General features: G+C 37.4%; 1 protein-coding gene across 6 annotated transcripts in view; it reads right to left on the reverse strand.

The window, feature by feature from the left end:
- The window catches only part of LOC575014 (gamma-adducin), a 102,934-nt gene that overhangs the window by 18,047 nt on the left and 64,113 nt on the right, over positions 1-20,774 (reverse strand). For 4 of the 6 annotated variants that reach the window (XM_030985824.1, XM_030985823.1, XM_030985821.1 and 1 more), the window contains exons 5-6: positions 18,790-18,807; positions 15,042-15,193 (exon numbers count right to left, since the gene is read on the reverse strand). In XM_030985824.1, coding sequence (XP_030841684.1) covers positions 15,042-15,193; positions 18,790-18,807 — 170 coding nt within the window. The remainder of the gene's footprint in view (positions 1-15,041; positions 15,194-18,789; positions 18,808-20,774) is intronic. The other 2 variants (XM_030985825.1, XM_030985826.1) reach the window with 2 other exon arrangements.

The following is a 20,774-nucleotide window of genomic DNA, read 5'->3' on the forward strand; positions in this document are numbered from 1 at the left end:
GAAAGAGAGAAAGAGAGAAAGAGAGAGAGCATTGAATAGGAATAGAGGGTAGGAACAGAAAAATAGAGGGTAGAAACAAAAACACAGAGTGTGATGAGAAGATGAAGATGGAACATAAAGAACAGATTATGAGATGCATAGAGGAATGGGTAGGGCAATAGGGAGACGGAGAGATAGAGGATACACAAGAAAAGGGAAGAGATAATAACAAATTAATATCATTAGTGAGCGGGCTCATTACAATTTTAACACGTGTCTAAGCTAAGTACCACATGAAGCAATGTTTCATAATGATGTAGAGGACCCAGCTCAGGCATACACCAATGGCAGTATATAAACGAAGTTGGGATACCAACTTCACCCAATGCTAGCTAAGGATTTTGCCATTTTTTTGGTAGTTGACGATCCAGATTGTATCATTGAGTTGAAGTAAAAACCAATTCTTCTTGTTTTATTAAAGTCTAGTTGCTGGCGAACTACCCAATATTCCATACCATGTATTAGTTTAATTAACATCAGCGTCGATGTGCATTTTAATTTTTTTGAAGGGAAGGATAGTTTCTATTCAACCTCTTCCTTTATCAATAGATAATAAATAATAAATGCTCTTATTAATCACAATAACACAGAAATACTTCTTTACTATGTTTCATATAGTATTAATACTTCTGACAAGATCATGTACTTTTCTCTTTGAATAATGATGCATACATAATCACATTATAGCCAAGAGCAAGAGAGAGATAGAGAGACACACAAAGATGTTGTCAATAGGTTTTATACTGGCTTAGGTCTTATGACTCAGTGGATGCTATTTACAAGCATACATCCATGGTCATTAATCTTACCTTGTAGTCATCTACAATGGTATGTTACCCTATCAAATGTAAGACATCGACAGTAGCCTTACTTCAAGATGGACCAAGCTTTTCCAATATGTGTTTCACGGAAACCATTAAAACCAGAGTCTAGATGACATAGACTACTCCATCTTTAACAAAAAAAAATTATCTCATAAGCATGAATTTCAGACTCATTTACAGCTTCATTTCTAAAGGAAAATCGAAAGCAAATATTCCAGACTTTTAAAGACATCAAGAGGGGAGAGTAAGACATAAAGCCTGAAAGCAAGACATCTACGTTAGATGAAATACTGCCAAGATGTTCTCCTATCCCTCTCAATCATGACACTATGTGTTCCCTTTGAGTAATCCATGCCTTTATCTATCCAAGACTTCCGCCAAGCTTCTCCAGTTCAAGCAACAGTGTTTCGTCATCCCAAGATGCTCCACACAGACAATTTTTTCTACCTTGGGTGTAACTGTCGATCGGCAAGCTATCTTGGAACTGTCTTGACAGTCACTTGGCCAAGCTATTGATTTCTTTCAATTCATTCAAAGTCTATTCTTATTGTCAATAATGTGACTCAGCCAGGCCAACATCTATCTCACATTTCACCACATGAATCATCTTTTTAAAAAAGTGACGTCATTATCATTCTTGCTACAGTCCCACTTATTATTTCTAACAAAAAATTCCCTTTGACAAAAAAGTTAGTATGGAGTTTTGTTGAAAATGACAGAAGTTGTGTTTAATGCCCCTCCTGTTTTCATTCATGGATACTTTTTTTTTTTGGGGGGGGGGGGGGTGTTTAAAGTGAGTTCACTGCCCTCAGCATGCACCCCCTCCCCCTTCTAACTCCCCACTGCATACATGTATGTATCTGTGTCAACATTTCAAAACGAAGCAAATATAGCATCCACGATCTTACAGACTAGCTCTCTTCACACAAACAGACAGATCAGCTGCATATCCCGATCACCCTTCCAGTCGGTAATCTGTACTTCAATATATCCTTGTCTCTCGCAGAGTCATCTATCCCACCCATCTTCCATCATCACGTCTCCTCCATCCCCGCCCCAGACTCGAGACAGTCAGTCCACTCCTGCTTTCTGACCCTCTGTTCAGACTACCAACATTTATTGTATTGCTACATAAAAACTGTATAGCTATAAGTAATTATTTTTTCTAGTCTGGAATGTATTCTGGTATGAAACGTCATATAGAGATATGCATGTCTGAGCATCCTTTCGAACAAAAACTTGATAAAGAATCGTCTGGTAAACATTGTATTGTACAAAAAATGTGAGTGCACACTGATGACTGACCAGCTGTCGTGTAAACTGACCCATTCAAATCTAGTTTCTTAATATATAATATGTTTCTAAATGAAATGTTGTTATGCAATGTGTACGCCCCTTTTGCTATCCGTTGATTCTCTGTACAACATCTCTTTTCATACAATTTTTTGTATATGAATTTCCTTGTATACAAATTTCCTCTGGTATAAATGAACCTTTGAGTCTGACTCATACATTTAGTATGCCCATGTGAACTCTAATGCCTGCATGATGCATGCGAAGGCAGGCAGGACGAGAGGAACATGGTCAATATTTGCCTAGTGCAATGTTTTAGCGAGGTCTGGTGAGACATGATTAAACAGATGATGAAAAAACAGCACCATCCATCTTATCTGCATAAAACATGCATAATTTAACTATTTCAGGCATTACAGCTGAATTTAGGTTTGCCTAAAACATGCATGTGTACATATATCAGATATTGCAGCTTATTACAGCTGTTTTTTGTGGTCTCCATTTTTTATTTAATTATTCCATAACCTGTGTGACAGTTTGAACTGGGCCCATTGCATAAAACTTACCATTGATGGTAACTTTGCCATCAATGGCTACTACCATGGTAACAGGGCTCAACAGCTACTCAAAATCAAGGTTTCCATGGAAGTGACCATCAATGGCAAAGTAATGGTTAGTTTTGTGCGACTGGGGCCCTGGATATTTTCAAATGAGTTGTAGCACATCATTGCAGCATACATCTGTATAAATAAACAAGATCCAAGGCTTATATACTGCTGCCTCCAGACCCGGCATCGGATTTGTCGCTGGATCACTCTCGGCAAATATCCGTCTTTCCTAATCAATACCGAACCGCGCTGAGTATCTTTGCATGCATGCTGCTCAATCATGGTGGCTTAATGTGGGTGACTTCTAATAAATAATGTTATGTTGTTGGTTGCGAAAGAGTAATGCCAGCTATCAAAATGGCGTACTAATAGGTCTTCGCTAAAGGTCAAATCATGAATAGTTTACTGTATGTCTCGACAGTCAAACATGTACGCAGCATGCACGAGCTCTGAATGGGTGCATCCTTAGATTCTATATTGTCAATATATATTGTCAAGATGAGAATTATCGCACTAAAAAGAACTCTTCACATCCTTTTGAATTATTAATTTTCCTATGATTCCATACTCAGAAGTGGGTTATTAATTGCTCTTAAAACCTTTTGTTGGCATGAGCATGTATGGCATTTCTTTTTTAATATGGCAGCTCTACGGCCAAAGGCCAACTCTGTTGCACATGAGCCCATCAAATTTTACTCTTAACCCCCCCCCCCCCAACAATTTAAAAGAGGCCTAGTTCATAAAAACCTCTAATTGGAAATTTCAACCCCCCCCCCCCCCCCCAAAAAAAAAAAAAAAAAAAAAACTTAGCATGCAGCCTTAGTATAAGAAATGAAGGAATCAGGTAAAAGATTAGAAATTCATGCAATGACGCACTTCTACATCTCTAATTTCTTCATCTTCAAAGTACTTTGCCATGACTATGACACAGTCCATATCATATTCGTCTGTCTTATAAAGGAGCTGTGAAACATATTCACAATCCATTTTCTATTTCTCTGAGGCTTCTTCATTTGCTATTACTGATCAAAATGCCAGTTCCGGACACATCGTTTCTGACTCAAGCCTTAGCCGGTAATCTCGGATAGTTCATGTTGGTTGGTTGGCCGACCATGCAGTATTAAAGTGGCCTTGTGTAGCAGTTTCAGCAAATGACTGCAAAGTGACGCCTATTTGGGGGGAATGCGTCATGTTTAATACAGGCAATCAGATGCACGTAATGATCATGTTGCTATTGCCAACATTCAACAGCTGGCTTTTTAAATTATGAAATATTAATGTATCAACGGAGGAGAATCATGAATAGACAAAGAAGTCAACATGAGGCCGATATGAAAATGTACTGCAAAAAATGTATATCTGTATAAATATAATGACTGGGGCTTCTATACAAGTTTTTAACGGTAAAACCCATACATGCTTGTTTATTCCTGGCAGTGCACTGCATTATCAAAGTATCAAAGATAGACTGGCTGAGGCTAGACCTGGCTGGATCGAGCCACAGAGCTCATTCTTCAGGTAGGCTCATCTACTATCCCTGGGGAATTCCTCTCACCATGGAAACCAAACATAAATACAGAGATGGCTGGCATGAATGTTGAGTGAAAGAGAAAGAGAGAGAGAGAGAGAAAGAGAAAGAGAGAAAAGAAAGAGAGAAAAAAGAGAGAAAAAAGAGAGAGAAAAGAGAGAAGAGAGAAAAGAGAGAGAGAGAGAGAGAGAAAGACAGAGAGAGAGAGAGAGAGAAAGAGTCAAAAGAAAAACAAGACAAGAGAAAGTGAGAGAGGTGAGAAGAAGGGGGAGAAAGGTAGAGGGGAGAAAGGGAGAGAAGAGAAAGGGTAAGAGAAAGGGTAAGAGAGAGAGAGAGAGGGAGAGAGAGAGAGACAGACAGACAGACAGAGATAGAGAGACAGACAGACAGAGAGAAAGAGAGCCAGAGGATCAAGCAGAATACCTCATCAATGATTGAAAAATACCGATGATACAGTCATGTAACCATGTGGTGTTTTCAACCCGTCTCTATTTGCTTTACCCCATCCCAGAGCTCCCCTTACTTACAACACCTCTTGGAAGACGTGTCCTCTTATCTGCTCCTTACTTGCTACTGTCGTCTGAAACATCATTTTCTTTCTTCCTTGGCCCCCATAACCCTCCTCCCAATTACCCCCCCCCCCCCTGCAACCCCCACTCTCAACCTCCTCCTCCTCCCAACCGCCAAACCATTCCTGACCCGTCGCATTTATTCTCCTCCTACATCCTAAATGTGTAAGTGTGCTTTGAAAGGTTCAATCACAATGTTGACTATTATAATAGAGGTAACCAAATTTTACCATAATTTACATTTAAATCTTACAATATATTCATAAGTTTGGTAAACAATTCAGAAAATTCAGTAAGATTTTCCACATATATATAGGCCTCATAAGCTTCTACAGACGTATGTGCAATACCCAAAAAAAATTGTATATAAAGAAATAAAGAATACATACAGCCTTTGTTTCAAAATAAAGTAACATTATTATCCAAGCTTCAACTTCCATCCACCCATCGTTTTCCTAATGCTTGTTAAGACTTTGACATTGGAAAAATGGTATACCATGGAGCAGAAGAGTGGCCTACTTTCTTTGCCCTAATCTTGCATGCCAGGACAAATCAACTCAACCAAATCTATACATAGATCAAGAAGGGCAGTCTGGGTAAGTCCAGCCAAGATCTGACACACGTCTTAATGCGCTGAAAGATGCACAGCCAGGCTCTCAGCGAATATGAATGTGGTACACAAGCGAAGAAAATACTCCATCTTCCATGGATAAGGAACGGGATCAACTATTTTAAAGCTCAGAATATTCCTCTCCTATATTCGCCAGAAGGGGCATTTACACTGCACACAAAAACCCTGAGTTATTCCTCATCCTGTGAAGTTTTGTTGCAAGTTGCTAGGCAACTACTCATAAACTGGCTGAAAAACCTGAATTAACATCTGTAGTACGTTTTTTTCTTTAAAACTCTGCCCTTATCCAGTGTAAATGATAGCTCTTAAAACACCATTGAGTTATTCTAGTTTTTGCTTGTGAGACTTTCTCGAGCCCATGCTATCGCATACAGAGCAGCATGCATAACTCACCAAAATACCAGAATTAGCAACATCAAGGTTTTGTCTAGGTTTTACCAGTAATGTAAATATAGTGGGGTTTTTTCGAATTGGTTATTTTTCTCCAGTGTAAATGGGGCCTTTTATGTGCAACCGGAGCTTCTCTCTTTCTCTCTCTGTAAATCCTGTCGAGTTAGCATCATCTCTGCTGAAGTGGGAATGTAACCAGTGAAAGTCTGTATGACATTTGTCTTTCCTTTTCTCATCGTCTTCAGAGAAAGGGATGGGGTTGGGCCAGCTCGGTATGAGGCGCAGCTGACTAAATTGTGTTTGTCGTTTCATGTTCTATGTGAGGGTAAAGCCAATTGAAATGAAGTCCCGTCAAGTGACTGGCAAATCTTCATCCCAGTGCTGTACAAGGACGCGCTATTATCAATCCTTTTCTACCCCTCTCTCTCTCCTTCTGCCTCCCATCTCTTTCTACCTCTCTTTCTTGTCTATATCTGTCTCCCTATTAAACTCAATTTCTACCTTCCTTTCTCCTATCTCTTCCTTTAATTGTCTTTCCTTGTGTCTCGCCTCCTCCCCCCCTCCCTATTCATCATCTTCTTCTACCTTTTCATCAGTAGTATCCTTTCCAAATATTATGAAAACATCCCTTTATTTCCATCTCTTTCTATATAGGGACCTACATGTATCTTTGCAGACAGTCTTTACCTTAGTCTACAATACACCCGATTTCATGTCCAATATAGAATATTGCAGTACTTCTCCCAACTTCTATAAATATCTACCCTTGCAATAACTCATGTTACATATATGTATATTTCTATCACATTCATATAATCAATATTTTTCTCATATCTTGTGATTTGGAACAAGCATATACACTTATATTCCTAAACTTGCCTACAGTCTCTGGATTCTACCATATTTTTATTTGAATTACAATCAACAACAGAAAAATAAACAGACATAGCAAAGAAAAGGATATAACCATAAGTAAAAAGCAATTTCGGAAGATTTGATTGAAGCATGCATTATGCATTCCAACCTTCCTGTGTAGCTTATATTTAATGTACAAAATGTACCTGCATGTCCTGCATGTGGCTAACAATGCTCAAGGGTTCATTTAGAATATATGCTGCGGTAATACATGTATTCTTAGCAGGGTAGGGGAACCACAGAGCGTATGTTCTATTGATGTGAGGTATAGTGGCTTTTAGCTTGAGTGGCAGGGAGTATCGAAGCTCCAATGTTCTTCTCGGGGTAATTTTATGTTTAAAGAATGTTGAGGGGAACATCGGAGCAAGAGGGTGAATTATTAGCAAGGGAGTGACAAACAGTGACAGACAGACAGATAGAGAGAGGGAGAGGGATGGACAAGCCACAGGACTAGGGAAATACAGGAGAAAGACCCCTTGTATTAAAATTTGATATTTTATGTGTGTTTTTAATAACTCAATAATGAAAGGTTGACTGGCTGAACTAGGGCATTTTGGAATACTTTTAGACGGATTAGAGAAGAGGGAAGATGGGGAATATGAGAATAAGAGGGCTAGTTAGCATGAAAGAGAAATAAGGGGGAAGAAAGAGATAAAAAGAACAACTAAAGACAGAGACCCTGAGGCAGAGAGAAAGAGACCACTTAACCCAGACCAATTCTTATGGAATTTACATTCTTCGAAAGTGCAATGTGTAAATACTGAACTTTATCCAGGGACCACAAAACATTGATGTATCGTTGTGACATTGTCTGGTGTCTCCAGATAAAATATACCTGTTCACACTGGAGCAAACTTATATAAAACTTGTATAAAGAAACGTTGCATTAAGAATCATGGTATTGCATCAGGGGGGTACACACTGGAAAACAACATCATATAAATAAATGCATTCTGAAGAGGTCAGTGACAGCTGGTTGGCCAATCATCAGTGTGCAATTAAAAAGAAGCCCCGCCCAGTTATACATTGCACAATGCATGTTTTGAGGATTGTTTCAAACAAAACAAAATGATAAAGAATCGGGGTCATGTTCTCTTTCTTGTATTGAACCTCCAATGTACTTCTTGAGGTAAAATCTTCTTTTTTTTATAGAAAGGGGAACAGCAGATCCAAAGGGTGAGAGACGTCTGAATGTCATATTATACAAAAAACAAATACCTGGGCAGGGCTTTTAATGGGCTCACACACTTTTGATGGGCTAGCTTCTTTGCAAAATGTTTATACAATGTTATCATCAAATGTGAATGCCACTTTTGATATACAATGATTCTTACACATTTCTTCATAAGTTTCACATAAATGTCTTCCAATCTGAACGAGCAATAAGACATTTTTATCAAGAACGAAAGATAAAGACTATAGTTTGAATGGGGCAATAAGACGTTTTGTCAAGAACGAAAGATAAAGGCGAGAGGAAAAATATGGGGGGGGGGGTGGTGTTGGGAAAGAAAGGAGGTTCAAAGAACCAGTCAGGGGTTAGAATGATACCCTCTTGGTTGTTAAGAATAATACCACCGATGTGTGCATGTAAACAAGGCTCTGGTATCACCAACCATGACTGTATCAATAACCTTATACTTGTCCTAGTCTGGCAACAACAGTCATAGGATCACACTGATGACACAAGATGTTTGATTTGGACATTTGATCAGATAATGATCAGACAAAACAGATATGTAAAGGAAAAACAACCGTCAATAAAGAAAAAGATCTATTAGGCTTGCCCCTTAGAAGGCATCTAGGTGTAATTGCACAGATGATATTTTGTTCCAGGTATCAAATTATCTTGCAAATTAAAAAAAATATTATCCTTTGATTGAAGCATAGGATGAGGCAAATATTTGTTGTTGTTGGGGGGGGGGGGTCCCTAAAAACTCTTCTATGCTGATACAGGTACATGTTTTTATTAACAATAAGCCTACTGATAACATTGCTTAGAAATCAAAGACAGTGCCAGAACTGCACAAGACAGCCTGAACCCCCCCCCCCCCCCCTCCCCTCAAAAAGCTCTGAGATACATTACTCAAAAGACTTTTTTTAAAAAAAATTTATGGTGCTTCTATAAAAGTGGAAAGTTGGCCTATATTTAGAGGACCTGACAACTGTTTCCTGGCAGTCTAAGATTAAGACTACCAAACCCAAAACTGGGTTCTTTCATGTAACTAGATAATGCCCAGGTTAGCGGGATCAACAATATCCTATTTCTAGACATCTCTTTTCTTTTTTTCCTTCTTCCTCTCCTCTCCTCTCCATTTCGTTCAATTTCTTTTTTTCCCACTCATGATTAGATCCAGGAGTTGACATTTAGGAATGCTACTTTGATAGCATAATAAATTAATAGCTATGAATTATGATGATCAAATAATAGGCTTGGAGGATTCATTAATATGTCATTAAGATGGGTTGGGTAACGAGAGGAATGGGGGCCAACTACAGGTATACAATGTTCAACTATTCTGTGGAACTGGTGTGTTTTGGTTGTAAATTTGTACACTATCAGCCTTTTCTTACCATGTAAAACCCAAGCATATGGCTTATTTCTTTTGCTGGTTTTCTTTAAAGTTGCTCATTGAATCGATTACAACCAAGCACATTTTACATATCAGATTAACTAAATAACACCCACTCAGCAATAAATCACAGAGAATATAAGAAAATATGACGGAAACTGGAGAAGTAAGAACTTAATTGCAAATCTGCATTTTTCTAAAGCATGCAAGGGCATTAACCTTTGAAATATTTTTCCCCGTTTCATTCCCCTCCCCTCTCTAAATAAGAATATCCAAAACTGCCTGAAGAAATTCTAAGGTGATCTGCACAATACCATAGTACATTCCCTAAACATTTCAAAGTTTATGTTTGACGAAAAATGTTGTATCCACAAAATCTTTCTTTTCAATGTTGCGTTTGATGCAGTTCTCTTCCTTGTAAACTACAATTTCAATAATTCTTTTCATCAGTGTTTCATTTTAAATTGAAACTAGATTTTTGTTTGACTATCGATGAATGGAAGCATGTGCAGAAGAATAAAAACTGAATTTTTTCAGTGATTGGATGAAAAGTATGCAATGGGGCAACTAGCTTGTTTAACCATGAAAAAAGTATCTGTACAAATAAACCAGACATTTTTTTCAGTGATATCCAATTATCTATCCATTTCACAAACTATACAATACAATATATGTTGAAAAAATATCTTTAGTAAAAATTTGATTTGGGGAGTGGGAAGGAGAGGGGGGAGATACACAAAAAGAAAAGGGGGAAATGAACACATAAATTACTTTTATTAGGATAAATCTGATGATTTACCAACTATGGGTCACCAGCACTTGACTCCCACCCATCATCAAAATATTCCCTCCTGCCTGGCCCTTCCCCCTCCTGTTACCAGGCTCCAAAGCCCATAAGATTTACAGGGTTAGCAACTTCCCGCTCCCCTTCTAAACATGACTGAGCAATGTGTTCTGTGATCCCTAGATTTTGTTTATGCTTCATTCAGCCTTGGGCCTCTCCTTGTCCTCATGTCTACCAAGGGTCATTTCAGGACAGGCCATCTGGTAGGGGTCATATGAGGACATTCTACTACAAGCTTTGAATTTGATTGAGATCTTACTCAGTCAACCTCTGCAGAGTCTGTGCCATGAATATTAACACTATCCCCAATGAGATATGGTCGCCTGGATGCTCATGTAGGCGTGTATGCTTGGACGATTGAAAAGGAGTTTACTCAGAGTGAATGGTACATAACAAAATGACACTGCTATTGTAGAAATCTGTGACATTCGTTCTCAGCTGCACCGAAACTTACTTGCCACCCCACTCCCTTCTCCAATCCCTTTTCACTTCCTTTAACATCTACATAAATATGTACGACATAATATAATCTGTCCTAATACCCTATATGATATCAAAGAGTTTTTCCTATGTCCTATAAATTCCAGCTTCAAAAGCTCCTTGGTAACAATAATTTCTGTATCATTTATAGTAATCTCTTCAAATTATGAAAAACTCATCATCTATGCTCGATAGTACACCTTAATCTTCTTGATGACTTCTTTTTGAGCAGTTCATTCGGCAGAAAGTATACGGTATGTTTAAGTGCAACCACTTCTTTCTTCTACCACACTTATTAAGAACACGGCAGGCCAAGGAAGACTGCTTGCAACCACATGCAACACCACAACAGGCTAAGGTAGACAGGCTGCTTGCAAACACTCTTTCTTCTACCACACATAAGACAACAGGCCCAGATAGACAGACTGTTTGCAACTACTCCTTTATTCTACCACACCGAAAGACCACACAATCCCAGGTAGACAGACTGCTGTTCTCTGACCTTGACATTCATAATCTGTGATTCATCCACCTATTTATCTCCCTCTTGTGATCATATCCATGACAGGTTCTCCTCACCTTTGCCTCTCCAAGAACAGGTGTGGCAAGGATCTAGTCTGCCAATGTAAACTTTAAACATGCATAGATCTTCTTCCCTTGTCAACTTGTTATTTTTTCTTGATCTACATGTATGTGTGAACTTGATTGATGAAGCTAACATGCAAAACATGAAACAGGATGAGGAAATGTTTATCCTCTGTGATTTTGATTGTCACTGTTTGGTGAAGTGGTGTGGGAGCTCTGGTTATGGTACAGGGAAGGGTGGTGGTGGTGGTGGTGGTGGTGGTGATCGAGGTGATAATGTTGCTGTTGTTGTCAGTGTTGGTGGTGGTGGTGGAAATGGGGGAGGTTGGGATGGTGGTAATGGTGGCAATTGTGGAGGGGGTGTGGTGGTGGTGGTGGTGGAGGTGGTGGTGGTGGAGCTAGTGGTAGAGGAACTGGTGTTACTGGTAACAGTGTTGGCGCGTTGCTATACTTTTGGTACTAGTACAAGAGAGGGTGGTGATAATGATAGTGTTTGTTTTGCTGACAATACATCGGTAAAGATGAAAGGGATGAACATCAATGAAGGTAATCATAAAATTATTGGAAAAGGAGAAGACATGGTGGTGGTGAAAACGGGTAGAGTGTGATAATGATAGTAGTGGTGGGGCCTGGGGGTAGTGGTGAATATAATAATCGTAATAACATTTTAATAACAGTTTTGATACCCCCTCCCCCCAATAACGGCCTTATGGTAGAAATTCAATCATGAACTTGCCAAATCTTTCTCAGACCACTCACCACACCGATCTGGCCCTCACCAGCCGAACCTGACCCCTTGGAAACCTGATACCGGTGGTCTGATTGTGGGCAGACTACACACCGGTATAAATGACCCACTGACAGCAGGAGGGCGTGTTACCTCACCATGAAGTCTGATGTGGTTTCTCATGTCATGCCGCAGTGCAATTATCACTATGTGACAGCAGGCTTATGACTCTGATTACTGATCTATGATATTGCCCAACTAGCTTTACAAGTAATCATAAGGGGTGCAGCAAGCTGTAATAGAGAGAGGGGGGGGGGGGGTTTGAGAGTAGACATGTCAATGCACCCATACCCCCAAACATGGAATAAGGCCAACCAAATAATTCAACTTCATGTTTACCTACACCAACATTATACATAATTCTATTTAAAAAGGAGGGGGCTGCTTCATCAAACTTGTAATGTCAAATTTATCATTTCATGGACACCCTGGCTAACCCCTTTTTAAAGTGATAACTACATGTAAATATATACACCTAAGAAATACAGTAACACACATGTGTGCAACTAAGCTTTGCTTTAGTTTAGAAAATGCAAACTTAGCGAAAAGTATCACTGTGAATTGAATACTGTCCATATTTTCATTGCCGTTATAATAATCTGTATCTTATTTCAAGTAGGAATACACTTGGCCTAGAGGAAGCCTACCCTTTAACCCATCCTGACACCACATGCATGTCTTCATGTATGTACATTCTTTACCCCGATATCCCTTCCAGTGGAAAATCATTCTGAGTAAATGCACCTGCTGGCTTTTCATGTCTATACATCCTTGACAATGGACCAACAATCGTCAAACACTTCAAAAACGTGTGTAATCGGCTATGGCATCCTTGTATGCCCTCTCAGCCATTATTATCCTACTGTCTGGTATCAAAAGCAAGACAAAATTGAAAGCGCAGCGAACCTCTCTCTACAAAGTTTACTGCAAAGGGTCTATAGCTACCTCTTTATCAATCATCAATTGATCCTTTTACAAGTTTTAGAAGGGAGAGGCCGATTTGACATTCACAGTCCAGCAAGCAAGCATTGTGAACCAATTTTTTTCTCCACTGACTGTCAACTTCTATTGTGTTTGGCTTAGATTCGAATGATGGAACATCACACTCAAATATTGTCAATCAGGCCTATAAGATTTGCACCATTTAGTGGTCAAACCTTAGAGAGAGAATTAGACCAGAGTAACCAAACCGTGAAGGGAAGATTTGGGTTATTAGTGTCCGTGAAGCCATACAAATGTTTGACAAATTGCAGAACAGATAGTAGTAACCACAATACAAGTGTAGTTGCATGCTGCTTGGGAGAATCTTCCTTTGCTTAATTGGTAGATCTTTATTTGAGAAGTATCTGAATTCTGGGAATGCATTTATGGTTTGCAATCGTGAAGTGCCTGGTTCTGATGTCATATAAAAACCAACAAGTACATGTAGGTACATAGCCTCGAAGTAAATATTTGCAAAGCCCACTGCTTTTATTCATGAAGCAGTATATATTGATAGTTTAGTAGGCTGATACTCAACTAAGAAACATCCCCAAGAACATCAAGGAAAGGTACATGAGAAAGTCAGACATACACAAGTGTCCTATAGTAATAGCCTATCTGATAAAAAGAGAAACCTCAACGAAGTTCCGATATCAAGTCACTTTACAAGATTTCAGATAACCTGCGACACATAGCAGAGGGTCGTGGCACGATCACGTATTCTGAGATCCTTCTTGACGTTGCCATCGAGCCGTGGAATGCCGGCCATGTCAATGAGTACTTGAAATTTGGCTGACCTCGTAACAAGGCTCCGATAATATCACATAAATTTACATTTAATCTTATTACCCAACTGACCTAACATGTAGGAAATGTCAACAGATATTTCTTGGAAAAGATTTGCACTACTGAATATAAACTCCCTAAATGTCAAACAAATGACACAATATGAACTTGGCTCTCTAAGTCACTGTAATTACAATTAATTTCCTGTGGACAAACATCAAAGATTTTAATAGAACTAAACAATCTACCGTACTCAGTTTCCTTTAACGGTGTGTGTACCATGAAATATACATGTCTACCACTTATTAAAATCAACGTTAGCGTAGATCAATGGGGTCGAATATATAATCTTTGTGTAAGTGCCCTTTGTTCAGGTTATGACAAAAGCTTTTAGATATCAAAAGTTTAATTACATTGAGCCTTTTAGAAATCAATAGTCACTTAACCTGTAATGGATATTTGCTTGTGCATTGGATATTGCTGCTATGAATTGGGGTCCATGTAGCGTGTCGGTAATGAGTTCCCAGTGCCCATAATGAATAGCAATATGACTAAGTATAAAGTCATTGCTAATGCACAACACAGGTTACGCGGCCTTTATAAAAGGTTTTGAATCGTGTTGTAGGAAGAAAAAAAATTGCAATTGCAATTTTTTTCTCCTTTTATTGGATTTTTTTAAATGCATGAAATCAGTACCATTAACTATCTGATATTTCAATTATGCAAGCATTTTCCAAGAAATAGAATATAATTGAATTGAATCAATGTATTTATTGTCCATATCAAAATTTGATTCTCACTGATAAAATTCAGTTTACACATAACGCATTTTTACAAGGAAAAATAAACTTAATTTCCTTCTGGCTCCAAACAGATGAAATATGAAGTTGACTTGATACTGGGATGTGGTTGTATATGAGATGGCTTTTAATAAGACACTGAATGTATACTATTTTTTTCACAGCAATAGAAGTCATCTGTTTAGAGCCAGAAGGGCATTATCTCTGTGTTAAAGTATACAACTTAAAGATGTTCATGAGTGGGTATATAGTCGTTCGTGAAGTAGGCAACTTGGCGATCACTACATAACACTGAGCCAACATGTATTACGCTCCTGTGCGTACGTCCATGTGCTGCCCTCTACATACCAACACATGAGCAACTCTAATGCCCTTCTGGCCCCAAACAAATGAAACATGAAGTTGACTTACCGAGATGTGGTTGTATATGAGATGGGTCCAGCCGTGGAGGTCTACAAGACGATAGAGGGAGGCAAGCTTGCAGCGAAGAGCCTTCTCTCCCTTTGTGTAGTTGTGAGAGTCAGAACCTCGGATGTCTGCTACTGGTATAACACAACTCGAACCTAACGTAATAAAACGGACAGAAAAAATAGTAATAAATGAGGCGAACTGAATGTTACTGGTCACGCTGAATGTTTAGGGATCACGCAGTTCAAAATGAATATAACCCAATACACAACATGTAGGCATTTCCGTTCCATGTGTCCTGTTCGTCTTTTATCCATTTATTTTATTTCATTAGAAAATGATACTTTGAATCTCTTTAAGTAATACCACTGACTTATCAAGATGGTACTAGTGAGAATCATTTGTCAATAGTCATGGCAAGGAATTTGAATATTTGAATAAATAATTAAATAAATGATTAATATCATACAGGACACATCTAATGGAATTACCCATAGACAAAGATAAATGTAGATGGTGGTATTGCAATTACATGCGTACTTGCAGGACAGAATCTGTACTTAATACATGTACCTCAATCACACCGACAAACCTACTCCACACCGACTCTACCCAGACTGATTCTTAGCCAATCATGGTAATGTTATTGTGTGTTCGGCCAACTGTCGGTCAGGTGTCGGTCTTGTTGGTGTTGCAAGAGTATTATATGATAAACAGAGCTAAAAATGCGTTGTTTTGCCCTTTGTTAGCTCAAATTGTACAAAATAATGAATTATGAAGTTTCATATCTGTTACACATTCTTCACGATAAAAACATCACTTTTGAAGCTTAATTTGGTTCACTGGTAAAATCAAATCAAAAGACATTGAAGAAAATAAATATTTGTTACGACCATCCATGATATACATGTAAGTACATATTAAAAGTTTATTTGTAGCAAATGAGAGCAAGTTAGGCAAAGTCATATTTTTATCAAAATATGTTGAGTCAAATTCATAATCAAATAATGGACGCAAAATGATAAAACCTAAATATCATCACAGGCTCACTATATTCATTCATATAGAAATGATACAACACTGTTTAACTGAATCATTCTCAATGGTGAACCAAAAACATTATGCAAAATGTATATGTACAAACAAATCTTAAATAAAATGAATATCATTACTAGACAATTACAATTAATCCATCTATTGAGTTAGAATGGGCACTTCAAATTGCCTGTTGTATTATTGAAAAAATTAACACAATTTTACAGAGGGAATGCAAAATATATCCATAAAATTAGTAAATGCATGAATAAATTGGATGATTATCAATCAGTGTTTAATAAGCTAAAAATGAGAATGGTTGGAATTGATATGAGGTCATGATGCAAACATAATGTATTACTTTGTGCAAAGGTTAGTATATTAACTTAGAATGAAACTATATTGAAACAAATTAACAAACAAAAATGATAAAGAATGTGTTGTTAGCGTTTTAAACTATTTTGATTTAGCAGAGCAAATATGTTTCTTTAGAAAAACATCGTTTTACTTCTTTCTCTCTTTTGTCCCTATTTATCCTGTTATGGACAGATGCCAGAATTTCACATCTAAATCATTCAACTATCTATACCACCATTTCAATGGCTTAAGCATGGAGTTTCCATGGCAATGAGAGTCACTACTACAAACAGGTGGCATATATGTAATACACATTCCATTATCATCCTATGAAACTATGACTTTATTTCTATTGTTATTGATAAATATATAATATTATGTGCTTAAATATCCTGTATAACCTATTTCACATTGCTGTAAAATATTTTGGAAAGTTTACAGGAAAAGGACTATGATCTTCCACATATATTTCTATCTTCTTTGTTTTCTTTTTTCTTTTTACTTAAATTTTATCATAGATATCTTACATGGTCTTGAATAAAAGGCAAACATGTATGAAGCACGGCATGAATGTTGTTGTTAGAAAATTATTACACTTAGTTCATTTTAAAAATTAGATTTCTTGTATTCAACTACATTTCTACTGAACTACATCTTTTCCTAAATACACAAAGTGCTAAGTGTGTGTTCATAACTATGCAGTTGCCCGTGATATCTGAGAAGGATTTAACAAAATTTCATTTGAAATATGGAAAATCACCTTTAAACCCTATTAAGGATTATTACTTTACGGCGGTGTGGCTTTGCCTGTTAGGTGTCAATGTCAGATTTACCAGTGACTAAGGACTTGAATGACCAAATTAGTTTGAATGAGATTAAGATAAGATAAGAGAGACAGAGATGGAGAGACAGAGAGGGAGAGACAGAGAGGGGCAGGGAGGGATAGGGAGAGACACAGAGAGAGAGAGAGAGAGAGAGAGAGAGAGAGAGAAGAGAGAGAGAAAGAGAGAGAAAGAGAGAAAGAAACTTATACTCGATATGTGGCTATAGAGAAAATATGGGTATTAACACCTAGTTTAAACTAGCCGTAATCCGAAAGGTGTATTTACTTAGTCTCTATATCGGATTAGAACTACAAGATGATAAGAGCTATGACATCATCTGTTGAGAGCCAGAAGGGTGCTAACTCTGTGTTAAAGTGTATGCGTTAATGCCCTTATGTACATGCTCAAGGACACGATACTAAGTAGGTGGGCATACAGGTCTGAAGGTGGTGTTATTTTGTATGAATCATACCGCTGTTAGTATATGCAGGTTAGGGTTTTGTGACATGGAACATTACAGCATACATTTGTGCAAAGTGCACTTTGCAATAATTAATGAATATATTAATGACTTCTTGATGACTTTAATGACTCTGCACTATTGAATATGCTAATGAATGTGTTAATAACTCGATAATGACTTCTGTAGCACCAGAAAGTTCGGACTGTATGAAACCTTTGCTAATTTTGCAGGTGTTGCAGATATTTCGAAAACTTTCATGCTACATAACTATTAAATTAAACATAAACTGTATTTTGTGATTCGTCACAAACTAACGGCTAATAATTGCAAATCATGGAAAAGAAATTTGAGAGTTTCCAGTTTTACAGAAGTGCTAAATTTGTTTGGGATTCCGTTTACAGTATTTGAAGGCCCACTTGCACCATATTATATTAAAGATAGAAAAATGTTCTTTTTAAATATATTGCATCAAGTATTATACTTCCACAATGAATTTGCAGGAAAATATGGACACCAGCAAATGTATTAAGCATTTATTTTTTATTTCATTTCTATTAGACCAACTGCAACTGAATTGTTTATGTATGCACTTTAAAAAGGCTTTTGAAATTCTACAATTTAAGAAAGAGGATTTCCTTTCATGAATACCAAACGTAAGCAAGAAAACAAAATATAATCTTATTTCAAATAAGACAGTGAATTTTGTAAAAACCCAAATATGAGACAAAACCAACTGATCATTTGAATAAAAATAAAGAGTGGGAATTGATATTGCAACTGAATTAAAATCGCTCTGCTTTAGAAATAAGACTGGAAATTAATACCCACGATACATTGAATACCAACACCAAGAAAACATAGCTATTTATAACACAACTACCATTTGACTTTGGTACTTTTTAAAATGTACCCCCCAAAAAATATTTTATTTTTTGTTGGAGTGACGAGTAAGGACTTATAGGGTGAAGGGGGGGTGATTGGGTAAGCTTTGAAATGAATTAGCGATGATTTTTTTAAATTAAAGATGCGGTTTCTTTTCTTTTTTTACAAAAAAATATGAAGTGTACTCCACCTGTTCCGTATCTTCCTGCTGTTGTGAATGGGAAATAGCGATCATGCAAGAGAACAAAGCAAACGATTATTCTTACAGTATACAATACGACAGATTATTCTTACAGTATACAATACGACAGATTATTCTTACAATATACAATATGACAGATTTATCTTAACTGCAGGGAGGGATACATTGTACAGGGAAGACAGATACATACATGTAAGAGTGAGCATCGAACATGCATAAACAGATTGACATACAAATCCATCATCTATATAAATGTACGGATTTGTATGTTCATAAATCAAAGACGACGAATGACAAAACACCACTTCCTTTGTTCCCCCAGATTAAATAGTATCAAATGACACACAATCCACATTTGAGTTCTACATTGATTTAAAAGAGAAATATTATTTCAATTATGGAATCAATGTTAATTTTTGGAATGTACATGTATATGACTATGATAGCTCCCTGAAAACTACAAAGCAGGCCCTTGCATTTAATTTGGAAGGAAAAAACAAACATTTAGACCTACTTGCTATAATTTGGCAAGGATAAATAAAACCTATCCAAAATTAGTGATAGAGTGAATTCTAATGCAAATTAATTATTTCAAAATTCGCCATGAATGTGAAATGTTTCAGGCTCCACAGCATGGGTGTTCTCTCAACTTTTTACCATTAAATATTGAGATATTGATGAGAGGTATTATTTCAGATTTGTACAAAAAGGAATTTCAGTCTGGGTGAATTATAGTTTAAGTCCAATTTCCCCAACCATTGTTCTGCGAATGCAACACAGATCATGCAAGACCACATAATCACCACACAGGTGTCAAAATGTCCTTCTTCGCTCTTATTAGTAAATTGTCAAATCTGAGACCACGAGTTCAGCCAAGGTTCAGACACAATAAAGAAACATGAAGAAGCAGGCAGAGGCAGAAGAAACACAACTGGATGGAGCTAATGTGCCGTGGCCATTCTTCCTAGAGGCTGTTTGACTGGCATGCCATTATTGAATAACTAATGCAAATGTGGGTTACTGGGCCAACGTATTCAGTCTAAATACCTGGCTACTTCCCTGAAGTTCTTGAATAATCATGTTACCCCATTTTCATAAATAAACCCAATTCATCATTCTAAATAGCGACCCCTGTCGACTCCTGTGCAGATGAAAACTTGCCACTTCAAGAATGAAGGGGGCGGACAGTCAACTGTGGTTGAGCAAATTTTGTATCATTTAATATTAGTTATCTAAATCTTGAAAGTGTGTTTGATCTTATCATTATTACAATCAGCATATTTCTCTTCTCTTCATGTTAACATTATGCAATAAAATAAATATATAATTGTTAGTTACATCATGCTCATCAATGTCCTACATAATGCCTCAGTCACACCTTTGCGTATTTGGCTTGCGTATTGCTGCATATTTATGGCAAGCCGTTTTAACATAGGACTATTCCTATTTCTTGATATCAAGAAATGATTTTTTGTTGTAAAGCAATGGTTATTCTTGATATATCAAGAAATAGGAATAAATGTTAAACGGCTTGCCATAAATACCAGAGATGCCAACTTTTGGAAATCAGAAATAGGGAGGATTTGTAATCGACACCAATTAATGTGCGCGTAGCGCACATCTCGAGCGCGTAGCGCCCGACACATGCGGCCGGGGTCCAGGGCCCGCCTTAGGGCCCTGGAAGCTCTGGGGTTCTAGATGCTCTCTGGTGCAATCTGAGCCTTATTTTGGAGCATTTTACATGTGTATTTAGTTAAATAATTCCCCCTTTTTTTTTAAATAACATAAAAATTGTACAAAATGCATGATGAATTACTTTCAGACTTCCGATTACACAGGTACTTGATACTGTATTCGGTCTTATACTTCCGAGACCATTTCCTGGTCTTATTTTGCTGATTTTCCGCCATTTGGATTCTGTGGCAATATCCACGCATTGGTTACGGCGATCCATATGCTGAAACAATCTTTCG

Source organism: Strongylocentrotus purpuratus, unplaced genomic scaffold (genome assembly GCF_000002235.5).
Source record: "Strongylocentrotus purpuratus isolate Spur 01 unplaced genomic scaffold, Spur_5.0 spur5_scaffold_15, whole genome shotgun sequence".
NCBI classification, from domain to species: domain Eukaryota; kingdom Metazoa; phylum Echinodermata; class Echinoidea; order Camarodonta; family Strongylocentrotidae; genus Strongylocentrotus; species Strongylocentrotus purpuratus.